The sequence below is a fragment of the Phasianus colchicus genome, chromosome 25, assembly GCF_987193195.1.
Source record: "Phasianus colchicus chromosome 25, bPhaCol1.hap1.1, whole genome shotgun sequence".
In the NCBI taxonomy this organism is placed as follows: domain Eukaryota; kingdom Metazoa; phylum Chordata; class Aves; order Galliformes; family Phasianidae; genus Phasianus; species Phasianus colchicus.
In genome coordinates this window covers 3,739,066-3,764,251 of record NC_143460.1, presented here as the reverse complement: position 1 = coordinate 3,764,251, position 25,186 = coordinate 3,739,066, and the positions used below count along the sequence as shown (strand labels likewise).

The 25,186-nt window shown below is 46.2% G+C and overlaps 1 protein-coding gene across 5 annotated transcripts in view; it reads left to right on the top strand.

Annotated features, from left to right (window-relative positions):
- The window catches only part of SRGAP2 (SLIT-ROBO Rho GTPase activating protein 2), an 81,880-nt gene that overhangs the window by 48,223 nt on the left and 8,471 nt on the right, over positions 1–25,186 (top strand). For 4 of the 5 annotated variants that reach the window (XM_031606003.2, XM_090124685.1, XM_090124687.1 and 1 more), the window contains 12 exons: positions 1,091–1,315; positions 3,366–3,467; positions 4,268–4,465; positions 7,444–7,528; positions 10,066–10,093; positions 11,471–11,501; positions 12,363–12,423; positions 15,385–15,462; positions 17,352–17,486; positions 18,597–18,702; positions 19,557–19,781; positions 22,342–22,421. In XM_031606003.2, the coding sequence (XP_031461863.1) occupies positions 1,091–1,315; positions 3,366–3,467; positions 4,268–4,465; positions 7,444–7,528; positions 10,066–10,093; positions 11,471–11,501; positions 12,363–12,423; positions 15,385–15,462; positions 17,352–17,486; positions 18,597–18,702; positions 19,557–19,781; positions 22,342–22,421 (1,354 nt within the window). The remainder of the gene's footprint in view (positions 1–1,090; positions 1,316–3,365; positions 3,468–4,267; positions 4,466–7,443; positions 7,529–10,065; positions 10,094–11,470; positions 11,502–12,362; positions 12,424–15,384; positions 15,463–17,351; positions 17,487–18,596; positions 18,703–19,556; positions 19,782–22,341; positions 22,422–25,186) is intronic. The other variant, XM_031606004.2, reaches the window with a different exon arrangement.

Genomic DNA, 25,186 nt, shown 5'->3' with positions numbered 1-25,186 from the left:
CCGCATTTATGCACAATGACAGTGATGAGACCCAAATGATGGGTGAGGAGGAGATTTCATCTGAATTTTGCTTACAGAGCAGCGCAGCAATCAAGCAGATGGTCTCTTTCTTTCTTTCTTTCTTTTTGGATATTCTCCTAGCGTGCGTAATCTTGCTTGTAATTCCAAGAAGGTGGAACTCCTTTCTCACTCACTTTATTAGATGCCTTAAAAAAGTCTGGGCTTTTTCATGAAAAGCTCCTTTCTCCCTTACAATACGTGAATACTTGGCTGTGCAGTCGTGGTGGAGATGAAGCTGCTCGATTGTCTTCCACTGACATCATCCTCATGTCAGCAGTGGCCAGGAAATTCTTGACCGTGACCGCTCTCTGCTTGAGCATTTTTGCTCTTGTTTCACCCCAGCAATGAAGTCAGCCCTGCCAGCCACTGCTGGCTTTTGCAGGGCTCTCTTCTTTCTGCCTGTGATCGTGCAGGTTGTGTTCTTGTTCCCTGAAGTACACCGAGATGAGCAGTTTTCTGTATCCTGGGTGGAATAATTTAGATGCAGGTTGATCCTTTGCAGGTGATGCAAATCCTGTGCTTTGTTGTTTTGTGTTTTTTTTTTTTTTTCCCTGTAGTATTTCAGTGCGTTGTTTTCCTTTTGTTGAGAATAAGTTTACTGAAGGGCTTTGGGGTGCTCTCAGTGGGGCTGGAAGGAAAGAATTAGAAGAAAGGACTGTTGTACCTTGGGATGTACCACTTCTAGGGTGCTCTTTTTCTAAGCAGGATAAAATGGGGTCTGTGGTGCTCCATGAGAACTCTCCTACTGTTAAAATCCTTTGAGATGTGCTTGTTTTGGAGGAAAACTGTAACACTAAGTAGAAATTTCTGTGGGATTATGGGCTCAAAGATCGGTGTGGGGACAACTCCAGACCTCGAGTCAGGATGCTTCTGTGATCCGTGGGCTGGGAGACAGCTCTGGTCCTCAGAAAGTGATAAAATAACCACGGTTTATCAGCTGCTTCTATGACTTACAGCCTCAAACACGTTTTAACTTCAGTTTCAGATTGTCTTCACTTATTCACTTATGGAATTGTGTGCTTTTTTCCAGCAGTGTTGTGACCTGGGATACCACGCTAGCCTCAACAGAGCTCTCAGGACATTCTTGTCTGCTGAGCTAAACCTGGAGCAGTCAAAGCATGAGGGCCTGGATGCCATTGAAAATGCTGTTGAGAACCTGGATGCCAACAGTGATAAGCAGCGCCTGATGGAGATGTACAACAACGTCTTCTGTCCGCCCATGAAGTTTGAGTTTCAGCCCCATATGGGTGACATGGTCAGTTTGTGTTGCTGCTTCAGCTCTGTCTGTCTTTTTCCTTCATCTTTGATAGATGGAGACATTGGAAGGCCACCTGTTGGCCTCTATTTTTGGGAGGCAGAGGGGAGCCTTGCAAAAGGGAGATAAGAAGTGATGGGACGGATGCCTGAATGCAAGCAATCCTCACTTCTGCATTGTTACAGCTCCTGAAGTGCTTAATTAAATATAGTACTAAAAACATGTTTTCCGTCTACATTAACCTATTCTTCAGGCTGCTGCTAATTCCTGCACCCTGAGACAGGCTCTGAAGTTAGAGATCTGAAGTGTGATCTGAAAGAAATCCTCGTTCTGCGCTCCATAAGCTGGCTTCTGTTGATGTGTTGGGTGATCTCATCTCTGGCGATTCATGGAGCTGCTTTTTTAGTTTTGCTGGTGGCATTCTTAAGAAGATGAAAGGAGATAACTTATGTGGGTTAAAAGATGAAAGCATAATACCTGGGCATGTGCTGCCAAGGTATCAGTCAGCCTGCTGGGTAGATAAAGCAGCTTTTATAATGCTTTTAAATAAGTGTTGCGCCATGGGGCTCCCAGAGGAGTGAGATGGCCATCTCCTGGATGCCTTCCCACCTTCTCCAATTTGAGTAAAACTGGGTTGAGCTTCTGGTCTCACGAATCCCTTTGTAGCAGGTGATGTGTCTGCAGAGACCTTTGAAACGGAGTGGTGGTTTCCCACAAGCAACGTTTGTCTGCTTTTAATTACTACTATTATTTTTCTGTCTGTGTCAGTAATCCCATAACTTTAAGCTTCGCAGCCAGGCAGTGATCAGCATCTATCTCTGTGACCCAGCCTGATTTCCAGAGACCTACAAATACCTCAGAAAGGAAGGCAGAGAAAAGGTGTAAATGCTGTTTTCTGGGACGTGTGGGTGTGTAAAATCAGAGCAGAAGCAGTTTATAATGGTGCTCTGTGCGTGTTTGCTGTGAGACGAGGCAGCCAAAGGATTTTCATTTTTGGCAATGAAAATCTCTCTTTGCAGGTTTATCAAGATTGCAGGTACGTGGCTGGGAGCTGTTTAAATCACATCAGCTGAAAGCAGCTCAGAAACATAAATAGGAACACATGTACCATATATTACTTTAGGTCAATTAGAGTTCTAGATTCTTCTCTTGAATAGTCAATAAAAACTGCAGGGGAAGGTCTCTTGCCTCATCTTTTGTTCCAACAAATGCAGTCACTGCTTAAGGCAGAGATGAGGAGGAGCCTTCAGAAGGGAGTCCCTCAGACTGCAAATGACCTTCTTGGTTTTCCCATGCATTGGGAATATGCTGTGAGACAGGAGGAAGAAGAAGAACAGCCTGCACACTGTCACTGCTACCAGCTCGCGTTGACAGCATCATTTATCACAGTCCTTCTGGAGGCCAAATGGATGTGATAGATGCAGAAGTGGTCCTGCTCGTGCCAGATTAACTGTCCGATTGTTTACATGCATTAATAAGACTCTAATTGTATTGCCTTTAAAAATAATAACATACAGCCAGAGCAACGTTTGCCATAATGTCAGACTAATTATTAACAGCACAAGGCAACCCACAGTTCTGGCATTTTCCACAGGTGTCTGACCAGTTCTTTTCTTTATAAGCTCCCCTGGGTTGATGATGCAGCATGCCTTTTGTGTGCCCTGTGCCTGTCGTGCCTGGGATGCTCTGCTCACAGAACCCAATTCGTGGTGTGATGCATACAAGCCCTCCTGCTTCTCCTGGGGGTTTTGGGGTGTGATGCAGCCCAACTGCTGTGATAAAGCACTTCCAGGCTTTCAGAAGATAGAACTATTTCACACCGCTTAAACCAGCTAATTTTTTCTAGTTAATTATCCTCTCTCTTTCTCATTAACTTTGGGACAATGGAGAAGCGGACTGAAATTTGGTAGAAAGCTTTTCGCTGATTGAAGTTGGCAGCTGATAAAGGTTTAAGATGAGGCGTTTTGGGGGGGGGTGTTAATAATAATGAAGTAATTAAACTATTGTTGATGGTGGTTTTTTCCTGCAATCAGTGCTGCTTTCCTTCCAGGAGTCCCAGCTGTGTGCCCAGCAGCCAGTGCAGAGTGAATTGGTGCAGAGGTGCCAGCAGCTGCAGTCCAGGTTATCCACACTGAAGATAGAAAACGAAGAGGTGAGCTAATTAACCCAAATCAGCAAACCTTCTGCTGTTTCCACAGGGCAGTGGCAGCTAATTAAGGAAGAACAGAGTTGTCGTGCTCCTCTTCTATGAAGATTTCTAGTAAAATTCAAGAGTGAGGCAGCAGTATGTTAGGTTGTGACTTTGCATAAAGGCTGAGTGCGTGGAGGGGAGCCATTAAAATATGCACTCACCCTTTTTTTCCCCAGTCCTTAAATCAATAGAAGTGGTTTTGTTGCAAAAAGTGTGTTTGGCCACCTAGGAGGAAAAGCTAAATGTAATGCTTCAAAGTGAAGTCTGTGAATAACAGAAGGCAAGAGCTAATTTTGGTTTAATTGGTCATCTAGGATGAGGAGAGTTCTTGGGCAAAATTGGCAACCCCTTTCTAACAGGCTGATTGTGGCCCTCAGCAAAGATTTGCAGTGCACCAAAGCCTTTTTGTAATCTCACGTTTCTGTTACACCCAGTAGATGTAATTACAGAAGTAAGATATTTCTTTCTTTCTTCCAGCTCTCCTTGCTTTGAGGTTAAATTTCCCTGCTTCCCTTCCTCACCTCAGCCTGTAAGGTTACAGCCCTTGTCTGACTGTGTGTTCAGCATGCACCAAGCCTTCATTTGTAGGGATGATGTTCTGTTAACGAGCAGAACTTGTACCTCACTTATGGCTCACAGGGCATGAAACAAGTAATTCTTGTCTATTAGTAAAATGCTCTGCGGTAACATGAATTCTTTCTTTCCCCAGTTGCAACATAGCTCCATTTTCTCAAGCATTTTCTCTTTTTCTTGCTGGACAGGTGAAGAAGACCATGGAAGCTACACTGCAGACAATCCAGGACATTGTCACGATAGAGGACTTTGATGTCTCTGACTGCTTTCAGTACAGCAACTCTATGGAGTCTGTTAAATCCACTGTATCAGAAACCTTCATGAGCAAACCAAGCATTGCCAAGAGACGAGCCAACCAGCAGGAGACAGAGCAGTTCTATTTCACAGTAAGGAGTTAATTCCCAGTGTGAGCACATATAATGTTTTTAGAATTATGCTTGCAGGAGAGAGCAAAATAATGCTATCATCTTGCTAAAGTGCTTCTGTAATTGATTTTGGACAAGCAGAGTGAGTATATGAGGTTGTAAAAAGAGTCGCTTTGAGTTCTTTACAAGTATGCTGGGATATGTTTGTCTGTTGATGCAAGTTTAGTGTGGATAAATCGTGTAAAATTTGATTTCTCCCCTGTCTGTGGGGAAAACAGCTCTCAACAGGGCAAAGCTGCAGCAGCGTGCTGCTCCAAAGCAGCCACATCAGGCTGATCTGCCATTGGGCTGGCAGAAATGTACTTGAGATGGGTTTCAGGCCTTGGAGATGTGAGGAGCAGCAACTTCAGGGTGTGATGGGCATTGGTGAGAGGGCAGGGCTGTGCAGCAAGGCACCCTTTGTGTAGGGGAAAATCAAATGCGTGAGCAGTGCAGCGTGCATGCAGTGCTGAAGAATATGAAGTGAAAGAAAAACGTTGACTTCAAAGAGAGGAAGCCATGCTGGAAGCCCCACTTGCTGCATTGCTGGTTAGGCAGGGCTCACAGGTTGATGCAGTGATGGGAATCAAATGGTAGCACTGAGTTGTAGCTTTCCATTGAGGGCAAGTTGTTGCACTTATGCTGGGATGGCTGTGGCAGAAGGAAGGTTTGTATTCAGAACAGAAGAGGACAGCACAGGGTGGGGGTCTGTGCTAAGCTAATGAAGCAGTGGAGAAGCAAAGCAATGGACATTTACCAAGGGTGAGTGCATACTTAGGACATGGGTAAGTGTTACACAAATCTCCACTGCTGATTGCTCTTGCAGCAGCATCCTGCTGGACCACCTGCAGCACCTGATCCCCATGCCCTGAATCATTGCCTCGTTCAGAGCTGCTCCTGGGGGGCAGAGGGGAGGAGAACTGCTTTGCTGCTTTGCTTTCCAGATTGTAGGCAGTTAAGGATGTGGGACAGGGATAAAAACTGCTGCTCTGCAGCCTCAAAAGCACTGAGACTTATTCCCACGGGGTGGGGAGATAAGGGCTGAGCTGTGCTTTGTGCTCCCACCCACCCACTGCGTTGTGCTGGAAAAGTACTGGTGTGAGCGAGGCTGTTGGGAGGGTGTCAGGCTGCTTGGATTTGAGGAGATGCTGGGTGTGAAGGTTCACCTTCCCTGTCTGACAGCAGATTTTCACCTCTTCAGTTCTTACGATGTGGAAATGACATCATTTGAGGATGTTTCTCCTGCGTTGTGTCCGACTCCTCTGTGCTGTCAGAACTGAAATCCTGAGGAGTTCATCCATACTTCAGTTTCTTTTAGTTTTTTTTTTAACTAAGCCATGAATTGAACGCTCGTGCATCCTTAATTCCTCCAAAAAAAAAAAAAAAAAAAGCCTGAAGCCTTAATTTGAAATCACTGATGGTTTTTTTTTTTTTCCTAAGAGCACCACTAACAGGGTGCAGAACGACAGGCATGAGGAAGCGTGAGGAATACATGACATATGTGCTCCTTGTTGGTTGGAAGCCCTCCCTTCTCTCTCGTAACCCAATCCCTGCAGCTCTGCTATAGGCAGGCGATGTGCTCAGCGTCTGCTGGAGCTATTTTGAGCTGAGCCTCCTTGTGCTGCCTCTCCTCTCCTCAGATTGGCTGTGAGGCAGCAGCTCGGCGCCTTCCAGAGTCACATTTATCCTCAGATCCCCATTTTCACGTTTAGAAAGGGGTCAAAATTTGATGCAAAAATGTAACTGGTTAAGAAAACACACTCAGTATTGGCAGAGAGGGGCTGCAGAGGAATTCTGCATCATCTGGTGCTTGCTTTCTGCCATGGAGACCCATGCTTGCTGCTGGAGCAACCAGAAAGCTGCAGCATTGCAATGGGAGGTGCTGGCACTGCCCAAAAGGAATGGATCTGATGATGTTTCTGTTTGGTTTTATCAACCAAAGGGATGTAGACTGTGGAGTTTAGCAGTTAATTAAAGCTTTGCGTTTATATTGCATCTCGATTTGTACCCTGCCTTTCTTGGGGCTTGCATCCAGGTTGCTCCCATTGTACAAATACCATTTTTCCCCTTAAGGATTGATGGTGTAGTTGGGCAATGCCAGACCAGAACTGGAAGAAAGTGAATCATGTTGGGAAAGCTGAAGACGGGAGCAGAACCTTGTGTTACAATGAGAATCTTTTCCTTGTGTTTGTGTTTGTAGCTCTTTTTAAGAACTATCTCACGTTTCTAAAGGATGCTCCGTGGTGTTTGCAGTGTCCTGTGCTGTATACTGAGTGTAAACATGTGCTGATTACAATGTGGCTGGCTACTGTACGATGGTGTTTCATGTGCTGCGGCACAGCGGAGATAAATAATGCCGTTCTGAGCTGCAAAGAGATGAAAGAGCTGTAAAAGCTGCATTTGCAGAGCTGTGAAAGATCAGGAGCAAGTGGGAAAAGTGACTGTGTGATGGTGTAATGTTCCTCCGAGGGAACAAATCCCAACTTCTGTAGTATCTCTATTTGTTTTGCCCTGTTTTCCCCCCCCACCCAACGCTGTGTATCACCCAGAGTGGAGGCAGACGCTGTGTTTGACGAGTGAAGTGGGGTGAGAGAGGTTAAATGGGAGAATAAGCACAGTAGCAGCCTTTTAGCTGGGAGAAACAGATTGCTCATTCAGCTGGCGGTGATGCATTTCCATTTCCCCCCGTCTGAGGAGGAGATGTTTGACAGCTCCTCAGATGTCTGAACGATGCCAAACGTTCCACTGATTCCACAGTGAGACAATAGGAATGGCACACAGATATGTATGGGCAGAGCAGTGGGTTTGCACCCAGCCAAGGGGGGTTTGATGCATTCTTTGCACTGCAGATCCGAGTGCAGTTCGGTTCTTTGTCGCTGCGTTCAGAATTGGGTGACCTGCAGATGCAATCATAGGAATCAGCTGTCTGCTCATCACATTGTTTTCTTCCACTCTTCCAGAAAATGAAGGAGTATCTGGAGGGCAGGAACCTGATAACGAAGCTTCAGGCCAAGCACGACCTCCTTCAGAAGACCCTGGGAGAAAGTGAGTGGGGACCTGCATGTCTTTGCAGGTCCAGAATTACCCAGCAAAGTGAACATTTTCATGTTTTCACAAACTTCCTTTTTCCAACCCTCCTGATGGAGAAGCCAGCTGACCTACATGGCTGCTTGAATAATGGGGAACAGAAAGAGCTTAATGAGTCATTAGCGTGCATCGCTCATTTGGTAAAACGAAGCGTGTGCCCCCCTTGCTCATCCTGCCCCCCCCCCCCCCCATTTGTGCACGTTTTGCTTCTCACTGCATAATCCATATTGAGTAAACCTCGTGACTTCCAGATCAGTGATTAGTTCCAAAGCACTGCCTCGTTAGGTGGGTCGGAAGCTTTGCTCACATAGAAGCTCTGCTGCTTCCAACCTCTGGGGTTCAACGCAGAGCTCGTGTAAGTGAACGTGGCTTTTGTTTGGAGAAAAATGGCATGAGTTTTGCAGCATGGAAAACATGTTGCCCATCTGCATGATGCTAGGCGTTTGTTATTAGTGTCAGAACAAAGCAAGATTTCTTTTCCTTCGTGTTATGGGCAAATTGTGTTGGCCAAACATGCCTGAACTATGCATCCAAGTTTCCATAGAAACCTGACTGCCTCATCTTTGCAGAGGAGAAGGTTTGAAGGTCTGGATGTCAGGTCACAGACTGGCTCTGGGTTTCTAGGCCAGGGAAGGGCTGGTGGTTGTGACTTAATGGGACTCCCCACTGTTTGTGCTGTGCAAATCTTCAGAATGAAAACTTAAACAGCATGTGGTCCTTTAAGCACTTTGCTTTCGGTTTAAAAATTACACCACAAAAAGAAAAAAACAACAAATTACTGCTGCAGTAATTAAGAGCTTCACGTTTATCAGACCCAAACTGGAAGGTAAGGCATGAAATGAACCTTGTAGAGGTTCTCATCTCTCTGTTAGTCTGTAAAGAAGGATGGATTCAGGGCTCTGTGTCCTTGAGGTATTATTTCTGCCTCTGAATATCTCCCAGTGACACCACAGTGCTCCTGTGAGTGATGACATTCTTGGATCTCAGCTGATCTGTGCACCCAGCCCTGTTTTCTCTTACCCTGCCTGTCCCTCACAGCGAGCCCAGGCTGTGCTGGGGGGAAAGAGGAGGAAATGCAATGTGATTTCTACATTGCTGTGTAGGTTTAAGGGCTGCTTCTTTTCCTGTGTGATTGCTTTGCAATAGCAGAGCTTGGTTGCTCTGTGAAGGGCCCAATGTGTGCCAGGCTGAGTTCCAGCAGCTCCCAAAAAACATCTCTGTGAGGTCAGAGGAGCTGAGAAAGCCAGGCACATTGTGTGTTGGAGTTAGCAGGTTAATGGTGTGAGCTGTAACCGTGTCGAGGCTCATTCATAAAATGGCACTTAAATGACACGTGGGCAAATAAAATCCATTTCGTGAGTCCCAGGAACATGTTTAGAAGCTTTGCTGAAAAACATGCATACAGCTGCATGCCTTGTGTTTCTGGAAACTCCTGGGGTTGTTTTGGGTTTTGTTCTTTGCCCCATTCTCAGGCAGCATTTAATAGTCCTCTTGCATGGTACCTTAATCTAAAGATGACAAGTTTAGAAATAGCAGCAAGTCTTGCTATGTGAGCAGTGACACGAGCAGTGATGGCCCTGCCTGCTGTATGCTCTGCAGGAGCCCCTTGATGTTGCTGCAGCCATGGAATTTATACATATGAATATTCTGTAATGGAAATGGGACAGATGGCTGGAAATTCTGCTTCAGAATAACATTTTCGTGTAAATTATGCACTGTTTGGGCTTTAGGTGGGGAAGGGGAAGCAGCTATCGAGATGCGTTCAACTCCTTGTCAGCCATCAGCAATTAGCCATGTCCCTCCTTCGTTCCTCCTCCTCCTCAGGAGCAGGAAGGCATTGCAGGAAGGTGGATTTCCAGCTCAGATCAGTGTGGTTTTGCTGATGCTGGCCTGGCCAGAGTGATTCCCACAGCCCACACTGCTTTGACGTCTCTCGCTGTGCTATTTCGGAACGATGCTGCATAGGCAGCAGTTGTTAGCTTGGCTGCTTCCTCACAAACTCAGTGCAAGTCAATGGAACGTTTTTATAGATGTTTGTGGAAAATATCATTAAACGTCTGCCTCCCAAAATAGCCTCACGCAAGCGAGCTCAGTCCATGGGCTAACAATTCTGCAAATGTTTCCAATCTTGCTAAGTGGCTTTATAAAGTATAATCTCTCTCCCTAGCAATTCCCCTGGGAAAGGGGAGGGCGGGAGAGGTTGACAAGCCCAGTTTTTTGGCAGCTGAAGTCACCAATTAAGAGCGCACAGGGAACCAATTTCCAAAAACAATGCTTTCTAAAGGAAGAGAGCTGGGGCAGCCTGAGCTGTTCTGTGCTTTCCTGGGGGGCCGTGCTCTGCTGATCTCCTTGGCAGTGCTGCAGGGATGCTCACATCCAACCCTCCGACTCTCCTTGTCCTCCTCCTCCCAAACCTGGCCCTGCAGAGCAGCAGAAGGTGTTTCCCCATTCCTCTCCCATAATGATGTTGTTTTTTTCCTTTGTCTCCACCACAGGTCAGAGGACCGACTGCTCTCTTGCCAGGTAGGTGTGGCACAAAGGCTCACTTTTGCTGCCAAATCAATTGCCAGCCCATGATATGCATGTGTTAGGAAAAATAAAAATAAAATAAAATTCATTTCACTGCTGTGTAACCACGTTCCCATCCTTAAATACCACTGCAGCACATCAGTGCAGGGTGGTGATGCTTCTGGGTTTGTCCCGTGCTCTGCCCTGCAATGGAACTGAATTGCAGCAAGCCCCAGAGAATCACCTCCTCACTTGTAATTAGGACCAATCACCGAGCAATAACGAACCTTCCCTTGATGGGGTTTTTATAAAGCATAACAAATGTCTGTCTGCAGATGGATGGGTTTGGGGAGCTGGGCTGTGCATGGGGGCTGTGCATCATCCTGCCTTGTAACAAAGGGAAGGTGATTACTGCTGATCCACAGCCATTACTACTTTTCAGATTCCTCACAGCAAAGCAGAGCTGACAGGTCCTAATTAGTGCCTGACATCTGTAATAATAAAATATTATTCATCATGAAACAATTTGAAATATCAAAGAATCATTACTGCTAATAGTTTAAAATAGGCCTTATTGTCAGTGACAGCCCGTGGAATCTGCTTGCTTTTTTTTGTTGTTGCTTTTTTTGTGTGTTTCATTCAGTGTTTTTGATTTATTTTTTTTCCTAAAAGGAATTTCCCCTGAATTAACAACGTTTTTTTTTGTTTTTTCCCAAATTGCAGTTCTAATCACCTTATTTATAATTCAGCAGCCATCTGCTTCAATGAAAGGCATTAGGGCCTTTCTCCCACTATCTCCCATTTTTTACCAGGGACTACAGGAATCTTAAACCCCAGTAATAAATCTTAGGGCGATATCTTGGCAGAGGAAGGCTCCTTCCTCGTTTCCCTGCAATTAATGTCTTCCAGCATCACTAAATGAGGCCGTCATGATTTGAACTGAGTTGGCTGAGCCTTGCTGGTGTTGGGGGGCACTCATTTATGTGTCTGTTTGAAGGCTTCTCCCATGCAGGCTCAGGGCTCTGCAGCGATGCTCTCTGGCAGCTGCTCCCACCTGCTCCAATTTATAGCAAACTTCACCTCCAGTGAGGAGTGGGTAGAGCAGATTTCCATATGGTTGGAATTAAAACGTCAAGGGTAATCTTTTTGTCAGAGCATTGGGCTCCCTTGTGTCTGTGTCGGGTTCGTGGTGATTTAAAGTCACTTTAAAATCATAGGAAGTTCCATGCGTTGAACGAGACTAAAGTCATTATGATTTGTATATCTGGCTCCTTCCCTCCCAAATCAGCATGGCTTGGAATACCAAGCAAGAGCTACAATAGTAGAGAATTATCTTGACTTTTTCTCCTCTCTTTTTCCTCTGGCATCCGTGGGCTGTTCTGATCTCATCAGCGGCAGACGCAGCTCCACTGTAAGGAAGCAGGTAATCAGTGTTTGCTTAAGTAATGGGGTGTGTGTGTGTGTGTGCAAATGAGGATAGATGGGAAACTGAAGCCTTTCCATCCTTTTCTTCCACGTCCCATTTCACCCTCAAAATGGAGCTGCTCTCTGCTAATTCACTAACTGAAATCAATAAACGCGGATCCGCAGCCTCCATTCGTTTTCTTTGACAAAAACTTCAAAAAGGGTTTTATTCTGCCTGTGTGTTTCTGAGGGACCTGGAACCAAAGAAGCCAAACAGCCTTGAGCTGTCTGCACGGTCATGGTTTATGGCTTTCATGCTGCTCTATTTCTTTGTCCCCTTTCCCTTTGTTTTCTCTCTGGAATGCTATTAGAGCAGTACCTACTTGCTTGTTGCCTCCTTGTAATGAAGATTTACAACAGCAGTGCATTGGTTTGCTGGCTGTAGTGAGTAATTTATTGCTTTTTAGAACCTAAACAGATCTGGAACTGCACTGGAGCAGAACGTGGCAGATGAAAGGACAGATTTGCTCTCCGTTGTTTCCCCCCAATGCACCCCACCCCACTTCTTCCTTTTTACTTTCTGCAGCACGTTTGGATATGAGGAATATGGAGATCTGTATAAAGCAAAGCTCATGTCCATAGCAGTGATATCAAGAAGATCTGGGTAATCTTGCAGTCTTGGAGCACGTTATGCTCTGGGCTTTTGGAGGCTTGGAGGTTTGCCTTCATCACCAGTCATTATAATGAGGCCAAATGAGAATTTCTAGTCCTGTTTTTGGTTTTTTTTTGGGTTTTTTTTGTGGTTTTTTTTTGTGTTTTTTTTAATTTTTTTGCCATCCCTCTGCATTCTGACTGCTGTTCTTTTCTCCCCGTTGTGCAGGATTCCTCTCAAGCCATTCCCCTGGTTGTGGAGAGCTGCATACGGTTCATTAGCAGGCATGGTGAGTTCAAAAAGTTTCCTGTTCTCTCTCTCTCTCTCTATAACTTTATATATATGTATAACTTCATAGACATAGAAGCCTTCTGAAATGCTCAGAGTAGCATGGGACGTGATACTTACACAGATGGAGAGTGCAAGATAAAGAACTAGTGCTGGCTTTTTGCTGTGTGCTTGATATTGTGTGTGCTCCCAATTCCTCCAGGCTGCTGCACATCACTGATGCTGTAAAGGCAGAGCACTAAGCTGTGCTTCCAGCAACGTTCCTTTATGAAATAAGGTTCCCATCATGAAGTACCACTCACTCCTCACCTCCCTTCACCTTGTTTTGGGATGTGAAATGTGCCTTTCACCACTAATAATTGCGCTTCTTGTAGAGGAGGAGGAGGAATACTCCCAGCACTGAATGTAGGAGGTCAAGTAGGGAATTAATTGCTTCCTTATTGCTGCAGTGAGATGATTTGTCCCTATTTCTAAGGTTAGCTTCATAGCCTCGAATGCTGTAGAAGATTTTATAGGTTTGTTTTAATTTGTTTTCATTTTTAATCAATATCATCTGTTGGTAGCGTGCGAAACAGCTGTTAATTAACATACGTAGAAAGAGGTTGCATTTATCTTCATTAACCAAGACAGAGCCAAATAGCAGGTCCTGTTTGGTTTTCATTGACTAATTACCATCTCACATTAGAAACTATAATTGGGAGTTCCATTCTCATCATCACCTGGGAGAGCCAAGGGCTGTAATCCTTTACCAAGGCCATAATTGGACATTTGCTGGAGAAATCATTGAGTACACATTGCAATGCAAATCAGAGCATGATAAAATGGGAGACATCAAGAGGGTTTATTTCTAGCAGTGTGTTCCTGGTTGGGTCATCAACAGACACATCTTCCAACAAACTGATTTCTGCACGGTGTGAGATGGTGGCCTGAAGGTACAGCCTGCAATGAGGAGGAATATGCTTGTAGGCAACAAATCCACTTGAGTGGGAAGGAGCCATGCAGCTGCTGTAGGAGTTAATGTGGTTGGACGTAGCCTGGCTGACTTTTACAACTGCTTTCCTCTATGGGAATGGGATGAATGTCATTCCCTTCCTTGCTTCTCCACACTCAGAGTTGTTTCTTTTTGCTGTTGTGAAGCTGTGTCACAGTTGCTAGCTGCAGCACTACAGAGTTCCATTGCATTGTGATAAGAACAGTGCCAGAAATTGAGAGGAACAGCAGTGCACAGATGCATTCAAGAGAGCTTATTAGTTTATGGTTGTCATTATAAATAAAACAAAGGCCTTGCAACACAGTTTTGGACAGCATGCAATTAAAAGCCTCAAGTGAATACGAGTTGATTTTGCAGGCGTGAAGAAGAACTTTGTTCATGAGTTGGTTTGTGATGGTTGGTGCTCACCATGCAACCATACAGTTGTGGTGGTGATGGGATGCTGGAACATCTCACCTAGCTGACAGTTGGTTTTTGTGGCTTTGCTAATGGTGGTGTTTAGCAGGAATGGCTTAAAGACCATCCTGGAGCCCCGGGTTTGGGTGGTGCTGGGGATTGGAATGCTTCCACTTCCATGCTTCCACTTCCATGCTTCCACTTCCATGCTTCCACTTCCATGCTTCCACTTCCATGCTTCCACTTCCATGCTTCCACTTCCATGCTTCCACTTCCATGCTTCCACTTCCATGCTTCCACTTCCATGCTTCCACTTCCATGCTTCCACTTCCATGCTTCCACTTCCATGCTTCCACTTCCATGCTTCCACTTCCATGCTTCCACTTCCATGCTTCCACTTCCATGCTTCCACTTCCATGCTTCCACTTCCATGCTTCCACTTCCATGCTTCCACTTCCATGCTTCCACTTCCATGCTTCCACTTCCATGCTTCCACTTCCATGCTTCCACTTCCATGCTTCCACTTCCATGCTTCCACTTCCATGCTTCCACTTCCATGCTTCCACTTCCATGCTTCCACTTCCATGCTTCCACTTCCATGCTTCCACTTCCATGCTTCCACTTCCATGCTTCCACTTCCATGCTTCCACTTCCATGCTTCCACTTCCATGCTTCCACTTCCATGCTTCCACTTCCATGCTTCCACTTCCATGCTTCCACTTCCATGCTTCCACTTCCATGCTTCCACTTCCATGCTTCCACTTCCATGCTTCCACTTCCATGCTTCCACTTCCATGCTTCCACTTCCATGCTTCCACTTCCATGCTTCCACTTCCATGCTTCCACTTCCATGCTTCCACTTCCATGCTTCCACTTCCATGCTTCCACTTCCATGCTTCCACTTCCATGCTTCCACTTCCATGCTTCCACTTCCATGCTTCCACTTCCATGCTTCCACTTCCATGCTTCCACTTCCATGCTTCCACTTCCATGCTTCCACTTCCATGCTTCCACTTCCATGCTTCCACTTCCATGCTTCCACTTCCATGCTTCCACTTCCATGCTTCCACTTCCATGCTTCCACTTCCATGCTTCCACTTCCATGCTTCCACTTCCATGCTTCCACTTCCATGCTTCCACTTCCATGCTTCCACTTCCATGCTTCCACTTCCATGCTTCCACTTCCATGGGCTGCTTTGCCTTGGGCCATAGCAGCATTGCTCCTGAGAAGCAAAGTGTGGTTGGCAGTGTTGTACTTTTGGCTGTTAAATTATTAGGTTGTGATTTTTCTCTGGGTTGTCAAATCCCATGGGATCCTGCAGGGTACAGGATGGCACGCATGGCTGCTTTAACCAAGGTATTGTGTCAGTTCCTTGGGAAGGGTTAATATTTCTTCCTCAGTGCTGCTGTGTTCTGTTCCTGTACACATCCACACACGTACACAGTATGTAGGAAGACTGCTTTTCTCAGAGCATCCTTGCTTTGGTCCATGTTTCTTACATTTCCTGCATCACATACATCACTGTAGCTGAGGGGGTGCCAGCTTGTTGATCAGCATCTCTCATTGCCTTTCAGGTTTGCAGCATGAAGGAATATTCAGGGTGTCTGGATCACAAGTGGAAGTGAACGACATAAAAAATGCATTTGAGAGAGGTAAGGAGGATCTTTTCCAGTGTCTCAGAAATGATTGCCAAAGGTGTCAATGTGTCAAAATGTTCTGAAATAGTGTTTTTTGAATGCAACTTCCAATTTTGTTCCTGTAGTTTTTGTTTCCTGAGTGACTGTAGCCCAAACACCTCTCTGTGCTCGTTAACCTTGAATTCTCCATGTTGTTTGGCATCGTGCTTTTTCTCTTGTAGAGTGTATAATAAATATTCTGAACTCAATCCTCTCTCATGTCCAACAGCTTATTGATTATTTGCAGCGCTGTAGAATAGAGAGGAATTCATTATTGGGTGTAAATTATTTTCCTGCCCATCCCCTGCAAGCTCTGTGAGCAGGTTGTTTGCTGGAGAACAAAGTCTTGTTCTTAGAATGCAACCTGGCCACATTTATTTTAAATATCAGCAAATGAGAGTAAGTTTCAAGATGCAGTTAACATGGTGTAGCTTTTAATAGATTTCATTTTTTTTTTTCTTATGTAAAGAACCTTTCCATACAAAGGCATAGAATGACTGGGAAGCTCCTGACTCATCAGCTTCTTGCTGGGCAGGAGCTGAGCTGAGCAGGTTCAGAAGAGCTTTGCATTCAGGCAGTCCTTGCAGTTCTGCTCGGGTCACTGGAGACAGCAGGGCTTGTGTTAAATCTCTGTGTACATCACTCATGGGGGAGATGGTTTCAAACCGAAGGAGGAAAGATTTGGATTGGATATAAGGCAGAAATTTTGTACAGTGAGGGTGACGAGGTGCTGGAATGGGTTGCCCAGACAGGTGATGGAAACAGCTGAGGTCAGGCTGGTGGGGGGCTGTGAGCACCTGATGGGCTGTGGGTGTCCCTGTTGGTTGCAGGGGATTGGGACCAAATGGCCCTTAAGGGTCCTTTCCAACTCCAAGCACTCTAAAATAATACAGTTGGTACGTCACTGAGCTTGCTGTTGGGAGAGAGCAGCAGCAGGCTTTTGGGAAGAGAGGATTTTAATGGACAGCGTGGCATCTAATGTCACCCACCTTTATCTCCATCAGTCTGAGAACAAAAATCCTCAAGAGCAGAGAAGGCAGAAACGTGTGTCACAGTGTCAGTAGAGGCTTGAGATCAGATAGGCCCCTTTTAAATAAAAGGAATAGCTGTCATCTTGAGAAAGCAGCCAGTTGTTCCAGCACTAACGTGCAGAAATAAATGATTTCTTGCTTCCTCTCACTTGTTTCTCTGATATACAGGACTGACAAAGTTAACAACAATGTCCCTGCAGTTTATTACTTCCACCAGAACCCTTGGTGGCAGTTAATATCAAGGATAATGCTCTGGTTCTTAGTGCCCATTTATTATCTGGTGTATTATTAAGATTATAGGCAAGCTTTGGTAATTCCAGTCACATAATGAATATATATAGCTTCAATCTGAGGTTTGCCCCGTCATTAAATCTAATTATATGCGACGGGGAGTTTTCCATAGGGAGCAACTCCTTAAGTGGGCATCTTCTCTTTTCTCACACACACACAGACAGATCTGCAGTGACAAATTGTTTGTCCCAGGAACACCCCCTGCATTTCAGCACAAGGTGTGTGCTCCTGCTGAGCCTGCTTATGATGCTCATTGCCCTCTTGCGTGTGTTGGGCTTCAGTTGTGAGTTTGCTGCTGAATGTTGCCCTCAGTAGTGGCTCAGTGAAGCTCTCACCATGCCAGAACCCTGAGGTTTCTGTCAGAGGCTTCTTTTCTTGACTGCTGCCTTTAGGGAGCTCTGCCTCATTGCTGTTAGTGCAGCTGGAGGGGGTGGGATGAACTCTGTGCTGCGTAAATCTTTTCCTCCAGCTGAGTTGCATCCTTCCATCCTGATTGTTTTCTCCACTCTTCTGATCTTTCTTGCTTGTTTCTTTGTCACCAAGGTGAAGATCCTTTGGCTGGGGACCAGAATGACCACGACATGGATTCAATAGCAGGAGTTCTGAAGCTCTATTTCCGAGGGCTGGAGCACCCCCTCTTCCCCAAGGACATCTTTCATGATCTGATCGCCTGTGTCAGTAAGTACAGATGTAGAAATGAACAGATTGTAAAGGCTGTGTTGTGGATTTGTCTGAGACAAAGGTTTGTGCCGGGATTCTTCAAAAAAGAACACAGCAAAATCCTCTACTTCTGAAAAAAAAAACAAACCAAAAAAACAACCTGATCTTCAGGATCTCTTATCTGAAGGTGTGAGAAATGCTGCTTCAGAAACAGAAGGTGTTTCCAGCAGGGTTTCCTCCTGGTGCTAATAGATCTGCTGCCTGTGTGCTGACACTCCTGCATGCTCTGTTCAGCAAGGCAGTAGCCATCTGCCTTTGGCTTGCTTGCCACAAGGGGCCATCCATTGCCTCTCGTTACAGAATTTCAATCACAAGAGCAGCAGCAGTCCAGCTGTTCGCATTTTTGGTTGTTTTAAAGGTGGTGATGGTGGGCAGGGGGTTTGTGTTTTGGTGTTGCAGTAACCTCATGTTACACAGCCTCACTATTGCCGTGTTGCTTAGAATGAAAGAATGATTCCATTGTCCTGGTGGTGAAATGGCCTTTGCAGTGGCGGCCTTTGAGGCAAAGCAAGAGATAACTGCTTCTAAAATGACTCGTGATTGTCTTCTCCTGATAAATGCATTTACAGAGCTGAATTCACATTACATAAGAAGAAAAAATCTGCTTCCAAATAAGCTCCCCTTTCTGGGATGATTTATGCTGCCCACTTGTTTCTCAGTAGGCTGCTGCACACAGAGCTTTTTGCCTCACCCTTTAACTATGTTAATTCTCCTTTGAGTGTTGTACGATTTCTTTTTTTGAACACCCACCTTTCTAAGCTAACTTGAATGAGCTATTGTGCCAGAGCTCTTGAAGGAGATGACATCCAGTGCTCCCACGCTAGGAAGGAGCCTGCAGTGAGGTTTTCCACGTTCTGGGCCCTTAGTTGCAAAGGCATCACACGCAGGACCTGCAGCCTTTGGCAGGCAGCTGGTGAATCCAGGAAACGGGCTGACCCTTGTGCTGTGCTGGCTGCATGTTTTAATATTTTACCTGGGAACCATCCCATATACTGACTGCATTTGGACTCAGTGGCAAGCTGGGGATGCGGTGATAAATAACTCAGTGATGCTCTTTCTTCTTTTCAGCAATGGATAATTTGCAAGAGAGAGCTCTCCACATCCGAAAGGTGCTTCTGAACCTCCCTAAGACCACTCTGATCGTAATGAGATACCTCTTTGCATTCCTCAATCAGTGAGTACCTGCTGCAGAGCCAGCCTTGATATTGCTGCAGTCTGAGCAGCGATTTAAAGCGCACGTGTCACGAGATGACTCCTGCATCTGTCTTTCCTGAGCTTTTGAGCCTCGCTGACGTTCCTCCAGATGTTAATGCCGTCTCAAAGGAACCCCAGCAGTGGAAGTGAATAATGTTGCTGGCAAACGAAGCGAAAAATGATAAGGAGGGATCAGAAATTGCATCCCACGCCAGCAAGGAGCACTGTGTACTAAATAGTATGACTGACATTGCTGTTTTAAAGCTGTCCATCACATCTGATGGGTTTGTTGGGCAGCCCAACGGAATGATAGAATTGCTCAGGTTGGAAAAGACCTTGAAAATCATCAAGTCCAACCACAGCTTCCTCCAGCACTGAGGTCTTGACACCTGGGGTAGCACAAAAGGAAAATGTCCTACCTGGGAGTTAGCACATTTAAAGATTCCCCTGCTGAGGCTGGTGGTGTTGAGTGATGCTGCTGTTCTTCATCACGCTCATCTTAACAGCAGGAACAAAGAAAAGGGGAGATTGCATCGGGATGTGTTTTAAATCTGCATAAGGTGGTTAAACTATAAACGGGGATTTGAGCAGGGATCAAATCAATAAGGCTGTTAAAATCTCGTTGGGGTTTCTATTTCATCTCTTTGTTATGCTGTCAGTCTGTCTTTTTTCTTTTTTACAAAACCCCAGAATATTCAAGTTCCAGGAAAGCAGCTTCAGCAGCAGGAAGCCCAAAGCCAACCTTCCTCACTCATCTGTGTTCTCCAGCAGATGATGGTGGTGATGATAACATTTTCTGCTGTTAACCCTCCTCCCCACATCTGTCTCTTGCAGTTTATCTCAGTTCAGTGAAGAGAATATGATGGATCCCTACAATTTAGCCATCTGCTTTGGGCCGACGCTGATGTCGGTGCCTGAAGGTCACGATCAAGTCTCTTGCCAAGCCCATGTCAATGAACTGATCAAAACCATCATCATCCAACATGAGAACATCTTCCCAGGACCGAGGGAGCTGGAGGGTCCAATGTATAGCAGAGGTGGAAGCACTGAGGATTACTGGTATGATGGGTTCCACTGAGGGGAAAATGAATGGGTGCACGTTTGTTTGCTGGTCAGAATCCTCCAGTCGTGCATTTTGCATCATCTTAAATAGGATTGAAGCATCTAGCCCAGCCTCTCAGATTCGGTATAATGCAAGAGATGTGTCTGCTGTCTCTGGACAATCATTAACTTAGAAAGTCTCTCCAATCCTGATTTGGCATTCACTGCTTGTGTAGAGTGGCTTTAGTTCAGAGGAAGGATCGCTTGCAGCCGAACCCAGAAAGCTGTGGCACGGTTGAGTTTTCAAGGGCAGCACTGATGGTGTGGGGGGAGGGAAGAGTGAGGAATGCAAAATCACCATTTCCATCCAGCTTAAAGCTCGAGAGGCCGCGTGTTCAGTCTGAAAGCAACATCTGGAAGCAATTCAGCCAGCGCGGCTCCTGTCATCTGCAGGGAAAGGTGGGGGAGTGGGGGAAGGAGAGGAGGTGTTTTCTTTCCTACTGGCTGGGCTGATCTCTCCCACTGAAAATGAGGAATGTTAAGTCGTGTCCTGCTTCTCCCCCCACCCCCCGAGTTCCCTCCTCCTCTGTCCCAAGAATGCAAATGATTATTTTCATATACTAAAATAAATATATTTTTTTAAATGAAGTCACTCTGGTGACAGAGCTGCCCTTGTTTTCCTGTCTTGTTCCAGAATAATTATAACTATCAGCTCATTCCATGCATGTGCAGTGAGAAGCAGTTACTTCTCACTAACTGCTGTATGCAGAATTCTTACCAGTGTCTCTTTTGGAAATATGATATTTTTTTTTAATTTACCCTTCATTCTGACATTTCTAATTAATGTTACGTATAATTGGATTGTACAGGGGGGAAAAGACTTAAGAATTCTTAAAACCTTCAAGAAATACACCAGCAAAAGTTTTTGTCCTGTAAGGTGGAGGGATTAACAATGTGAAATGCTCAGCACAGTGCAGGGTGTGCAGCAATTCACATCAGGATGTAGGATGCAGCACGTCCTGCAGAGTAGAACTGCTTTCCTGAAGGCACTTTGCCCTTCCTAACCACCCCGACGTGAGACCCTGCTGAGCACAGAGGGGTAAAAATGAGCGGGGAAGGCTGCTTATGATGTGAGGAAGAAGCATCTGGTTCCCACTGCAGCCTTCCCACAGCCCCACTGTTCACATAGCTGCTGATTGCTGCCCATAGGGCTCCTTGCTGCAAAGCATGCCTGAAGCAGAGGGAAGCCATGCAGCTCAGCTCATCCATTGGGAGTGAAGCCTGTGATGTTTGTGACTGCACTGTGCCACTTGGCTGCTCTCAGTATTTTGCCTTGGAGCTTGCAGGCTGTGTTGGCCCTGTGGGTGGACATGCCATGGAGGTCAGAAGTGGTGGAAATTCAGAGCCTGTGATGCAAACATCTTTGAAATATCGCCTTGCTGCTGTCTGTCTGTCCGTCCGCCTGACAGCATAGAGCAGCTCAGTGTTAACAGCACCTTCATTCCTACGTGCTGCCATTGCAGGGAAGAGGAACAGCACAGAGATGCTCTGGCAGCACACCCAGCTGCATTGAGCCCTCACCGTGATGTCCAGCAGCCCCAGGTTCTCCTCCCACACCCTGGGCTTGCAGGCTGTCCCTGCAGTGCAGGCGGGTGCTTTGGCACTGAGTGCTGCTGGAGGCACGTGGGCTTCTCTGCAAAACTTAGCTGTGCAGCACTGGCTGTATGCGACATGACTTCACAGTCTGCACGAAACCTTAACCCTCAGTTCTGTGTTCCCCTTTGGGACCTCCGTTTGGCCTTAAATCCTTCTGTAAACTTTATGAAGTAGCGTGAGGGCTTTGCAAAGGATGGGAAAGGTTGGTTCTGAGGCACTGACTCAGATGTGGATTGTGCACAAACGGGATGCTGGAATTATTCAAACCTTTTACCCCTTCTTTTTTTTTTTTTTCCCATTCTCTTTTAAAGGAGTGGGAGAGGTAGGTGTTCCTGCGGGTCCTGCCAGAATCTGTCTTTATATAAACATAAATGAGTACTCCTGGTGGGTTTGGTGCTCTGTAAATAAAGATTGCAGGCGATCCGTCTGAGTGCTGAGATGGACTGGGCAGCCTGTGATGAAAGGGAAGGAGGGAGATGGCAAACTCAGACCTGGAAATACCACTGTGAATGTAGAAATAATTTCCCCCAGGAAGTGGCTGCTATCTCATCAGTCACATAATGAGCTAATTAGGGCAGTGGAGATGATGGCTGGGGGAATCGTTCTGGCATAGCAGAGAGGAGCTAGACCCAATGTGCCATTGCTGTCTGACTCCTAAAGATCTCCAAAGCCCTGGGCTGCAAGGTCTGAAGTTAGGCTGTTCTGACAGCATACAGAAGCTGTTCAGTTTGCTTAAGCAAATCAGAGCTTGCTTTGGTTGGGTTTTACAAGCTGACTTCAGCATGTACAAATGCATCCATCCAAGCGGAACCTGGCTGTTGACTTCCCAAATGAACGGTCCTGATTATCTTTGATTTTTTTTTTTTTGTAAATGTGGGAGCTTAGTGAAGCACTGTCTGTTTTTTTTTCCCCTCTCTTTTAGTGAAAGTCCTCATGGAGAAAGAGCCTCTGCAGAGGATGCAGTGCAGGACGTGGCTGCGGAGCACCACACCAGCGATGACGGTTTGTAGCTCCGTGCTTCACTGCAGAACCCACTGGGCGTAAAAGGGGATGGAGCTTTGCGGTTTCACTTCAAAGTTAAATTCTAAAATGGGGTTGAAATCGTAAAAACAATCACGTACAGCATTTGTTCCCCTTGCATCCTGCACCTTTGTAAAGCAGCCCTTTTTGCCAAGCGTTTGTTGAGTTAGCAGCAGACCTGGGCACACTCCAAGCTGCTGGAGGATTTTGGAGTTGGAAGGCACGAAGGAAGGATGGAGCCAGAGGCTGAGTGTGCTTCAGTGTGCTCTCCCACTCCTCTCTGTGCGTGCCAGGCAGTTCTCCTGCAGTAGCTCTGGCAGGGAGCTCAGTGCCTTGAGCTGCAGTGGTTCTGCTTCATGGAAGCAAGCAGACAAAAATCCAGAACTGCTCACCTTCCCTTGGGAAGACAGATTTTAAGGCAGGGTCCTGGTGGCATCTCTGCTTGATGATCTTTTGGTCTTCCTAGGGAAAATCCATTACCGTTCTTGTGGCCTCATTAGTAAAAAGGGATGCCAGCTGTGAGAATTGCCCAGGATTTCCTAAGGTCTTGAGGTGGCTGTTGCACCTCCAAAGCCTCTTTCTTCAGTGGGGAACAGCTGCATGTGAACATCATGTGGGACAGAGGAAAATTACATTATTGATGTGAAACCAGTCCCCAGAGTATAACCAAGAGTGTCAGCAGCATGTAAGGCAGAGTGACCGAAACAGGATATAGTATATTTCATTCTTTTTTTTGACCCCTTGCATTTTTCTTAAAGCCTTGATTTTATTTGTGATGATCTCAGTTGTAAAGATGGGAGGAGGATGGCTTTTCCTTCCAGCGAGGTGCTGTCATTTAAATCTTCGTTTGGTCGTTCATCATGTTGGTCTTCAGCCATTTGCTCCATAGCCCTGTCATGCTCCTGTGCTGCCTTTTGCTCTCTCTGCTCCACCAGCTGTCTGACAAACCCTTCCCGTGGCATTGCTGTGCTCCTGCTGGCTGTATGATGTTTGTGCACCACTAACAAAGTAAGCCATGTCTGAGCACTGCTCAAATGCTGCAGAATCAGTGCTCCTGCAGCAAGGTTGGTCACTGTCACAATGACTCCTCACTAGGGCTGTTGGGAGAAAACACCAAGGGGTGTCCTTGCACTGCTTCTGCATGGTGTTTTTAGGTTGCTTATGCAGCCAGGAGGGCACAGTGATGGGAAAAGGAGCAGCTAGAGATTAGAGATTGACACCGCTCTGCAGCCTCTGGAACGGGATGGTGAGGGGCCCCTGTGCAAGGTAAAACTTGGAGGCGTTTTGGATGGAGTTCTGCAACCTCCACGGAATATTCCATAGGAAGTAGTTGGGAGGGAGAGTTTGGCACCGAAGCAGAGGGAAAGCGGGGCCTCCATCCTTTCTGCAGGAGCAGCAAGGGCTCATTGAGCACGGACTCTCCTGGTTCTTTGAGTTCTCTGCACTGCAGGTGTACTCAGCAGCAGTGCTGTGGCTCGGGTCACTCAGATTTGAGTTATTCTCTCTCCTTCAGCCTTTAGATGGGACCTTTAGTGAGGCTGGACCTGGTCCTCCTAAGGCACAGCCACCATCCCAGCAGCACTGAAGTGCAGATGCTCGGCCATGTGCAATCTGCAAATGCATTTTGAACAACAAAGGAGCATGCAACGCTGCTAAATGGAAGGAAACAACCTAACTTTAGCAAAATAATTTAAAAACAGGCTTTCCAAACTGGCAGGATCTTGCCTGACTGGTCCTTATTCTCACAGCTTTCTGCTCTGGGCATAAGTGTAGTAGGAAAAAGCTACTGGAAATGAGAGGCTAAAATCTCTCCTGGATGAAAGCCAGAGTCCTAAAAGGCAGTTTGGAAACATAAGAAACCTGAGTGCTGCTCTCATCTGGAACAATAAACACTTGTTAATGAAACAGAATTTACAGAACCGCAGCCCCGTCGCTTTCATAAATGGAGGGGGGCACCAAAACACAGAATTCTCTCTTTTTTTTAATTTATTTAAATAATATGAATTAAACACAATGAAGAAGCTGGCTCCAGAGGCAAAACAAGCAAGAGGAAAGCAGGAGCCAAAGGCAGATAAGTGTATGCTTTGGGGAGTCTGGAGCGAGGCTGCTATCGCAGGCTGGGAACTCAGGCAGGCTTTGCACCCATGCTGGTGGCCAAAGGCTGATAATGGGATTTGTGAGGCTGGCCACAGAGTTCCCTGAATTGTGTCATTTGTGATAATTCCTCTCTGGTTCAGAAATGAAGGAATTCAGTGCTGGGGGCTCAGTGTGGCTGATGGCTCTCCTCTCACCATCAGGTCATGCTTTGTAGAGAGGGATGCTCTCTGGGTGCTGCTCCCATCCTGTACCCTCAGCTGTGCCCCTCTGGGGCACCCACAGTGCTGTTAGATGGGTTTACCCTACAGGTGGTCTGTGGCCCAGCTGCTGCCTGGCTCTGCATTGGGAGACCTAATTTTTGGGTGGGTGCCCCCTCAAGGAGTGATGTGCAAAGCTGTGTTTGTCCTTCTGATGAAGCATCCCATAATGCTGATGGAGATCTCAGGACAAAACAGCACATCTCTCTCCTGGAAAGGAACCACAGTTCTGTTCCCCTGAGAAGGAGCTCTGTTTCCATGGCTGTGCTAGAAAGCTCCTTTCAAGTAATTAGCAGCTGAAGTCTGCTGGGGCTGCGTGTTTGAGCTCATCTCCGTTCCCTTGATTCCAGCATAGAATTGGAAGCTGGTGTAATACACACTGACGTTCAACCA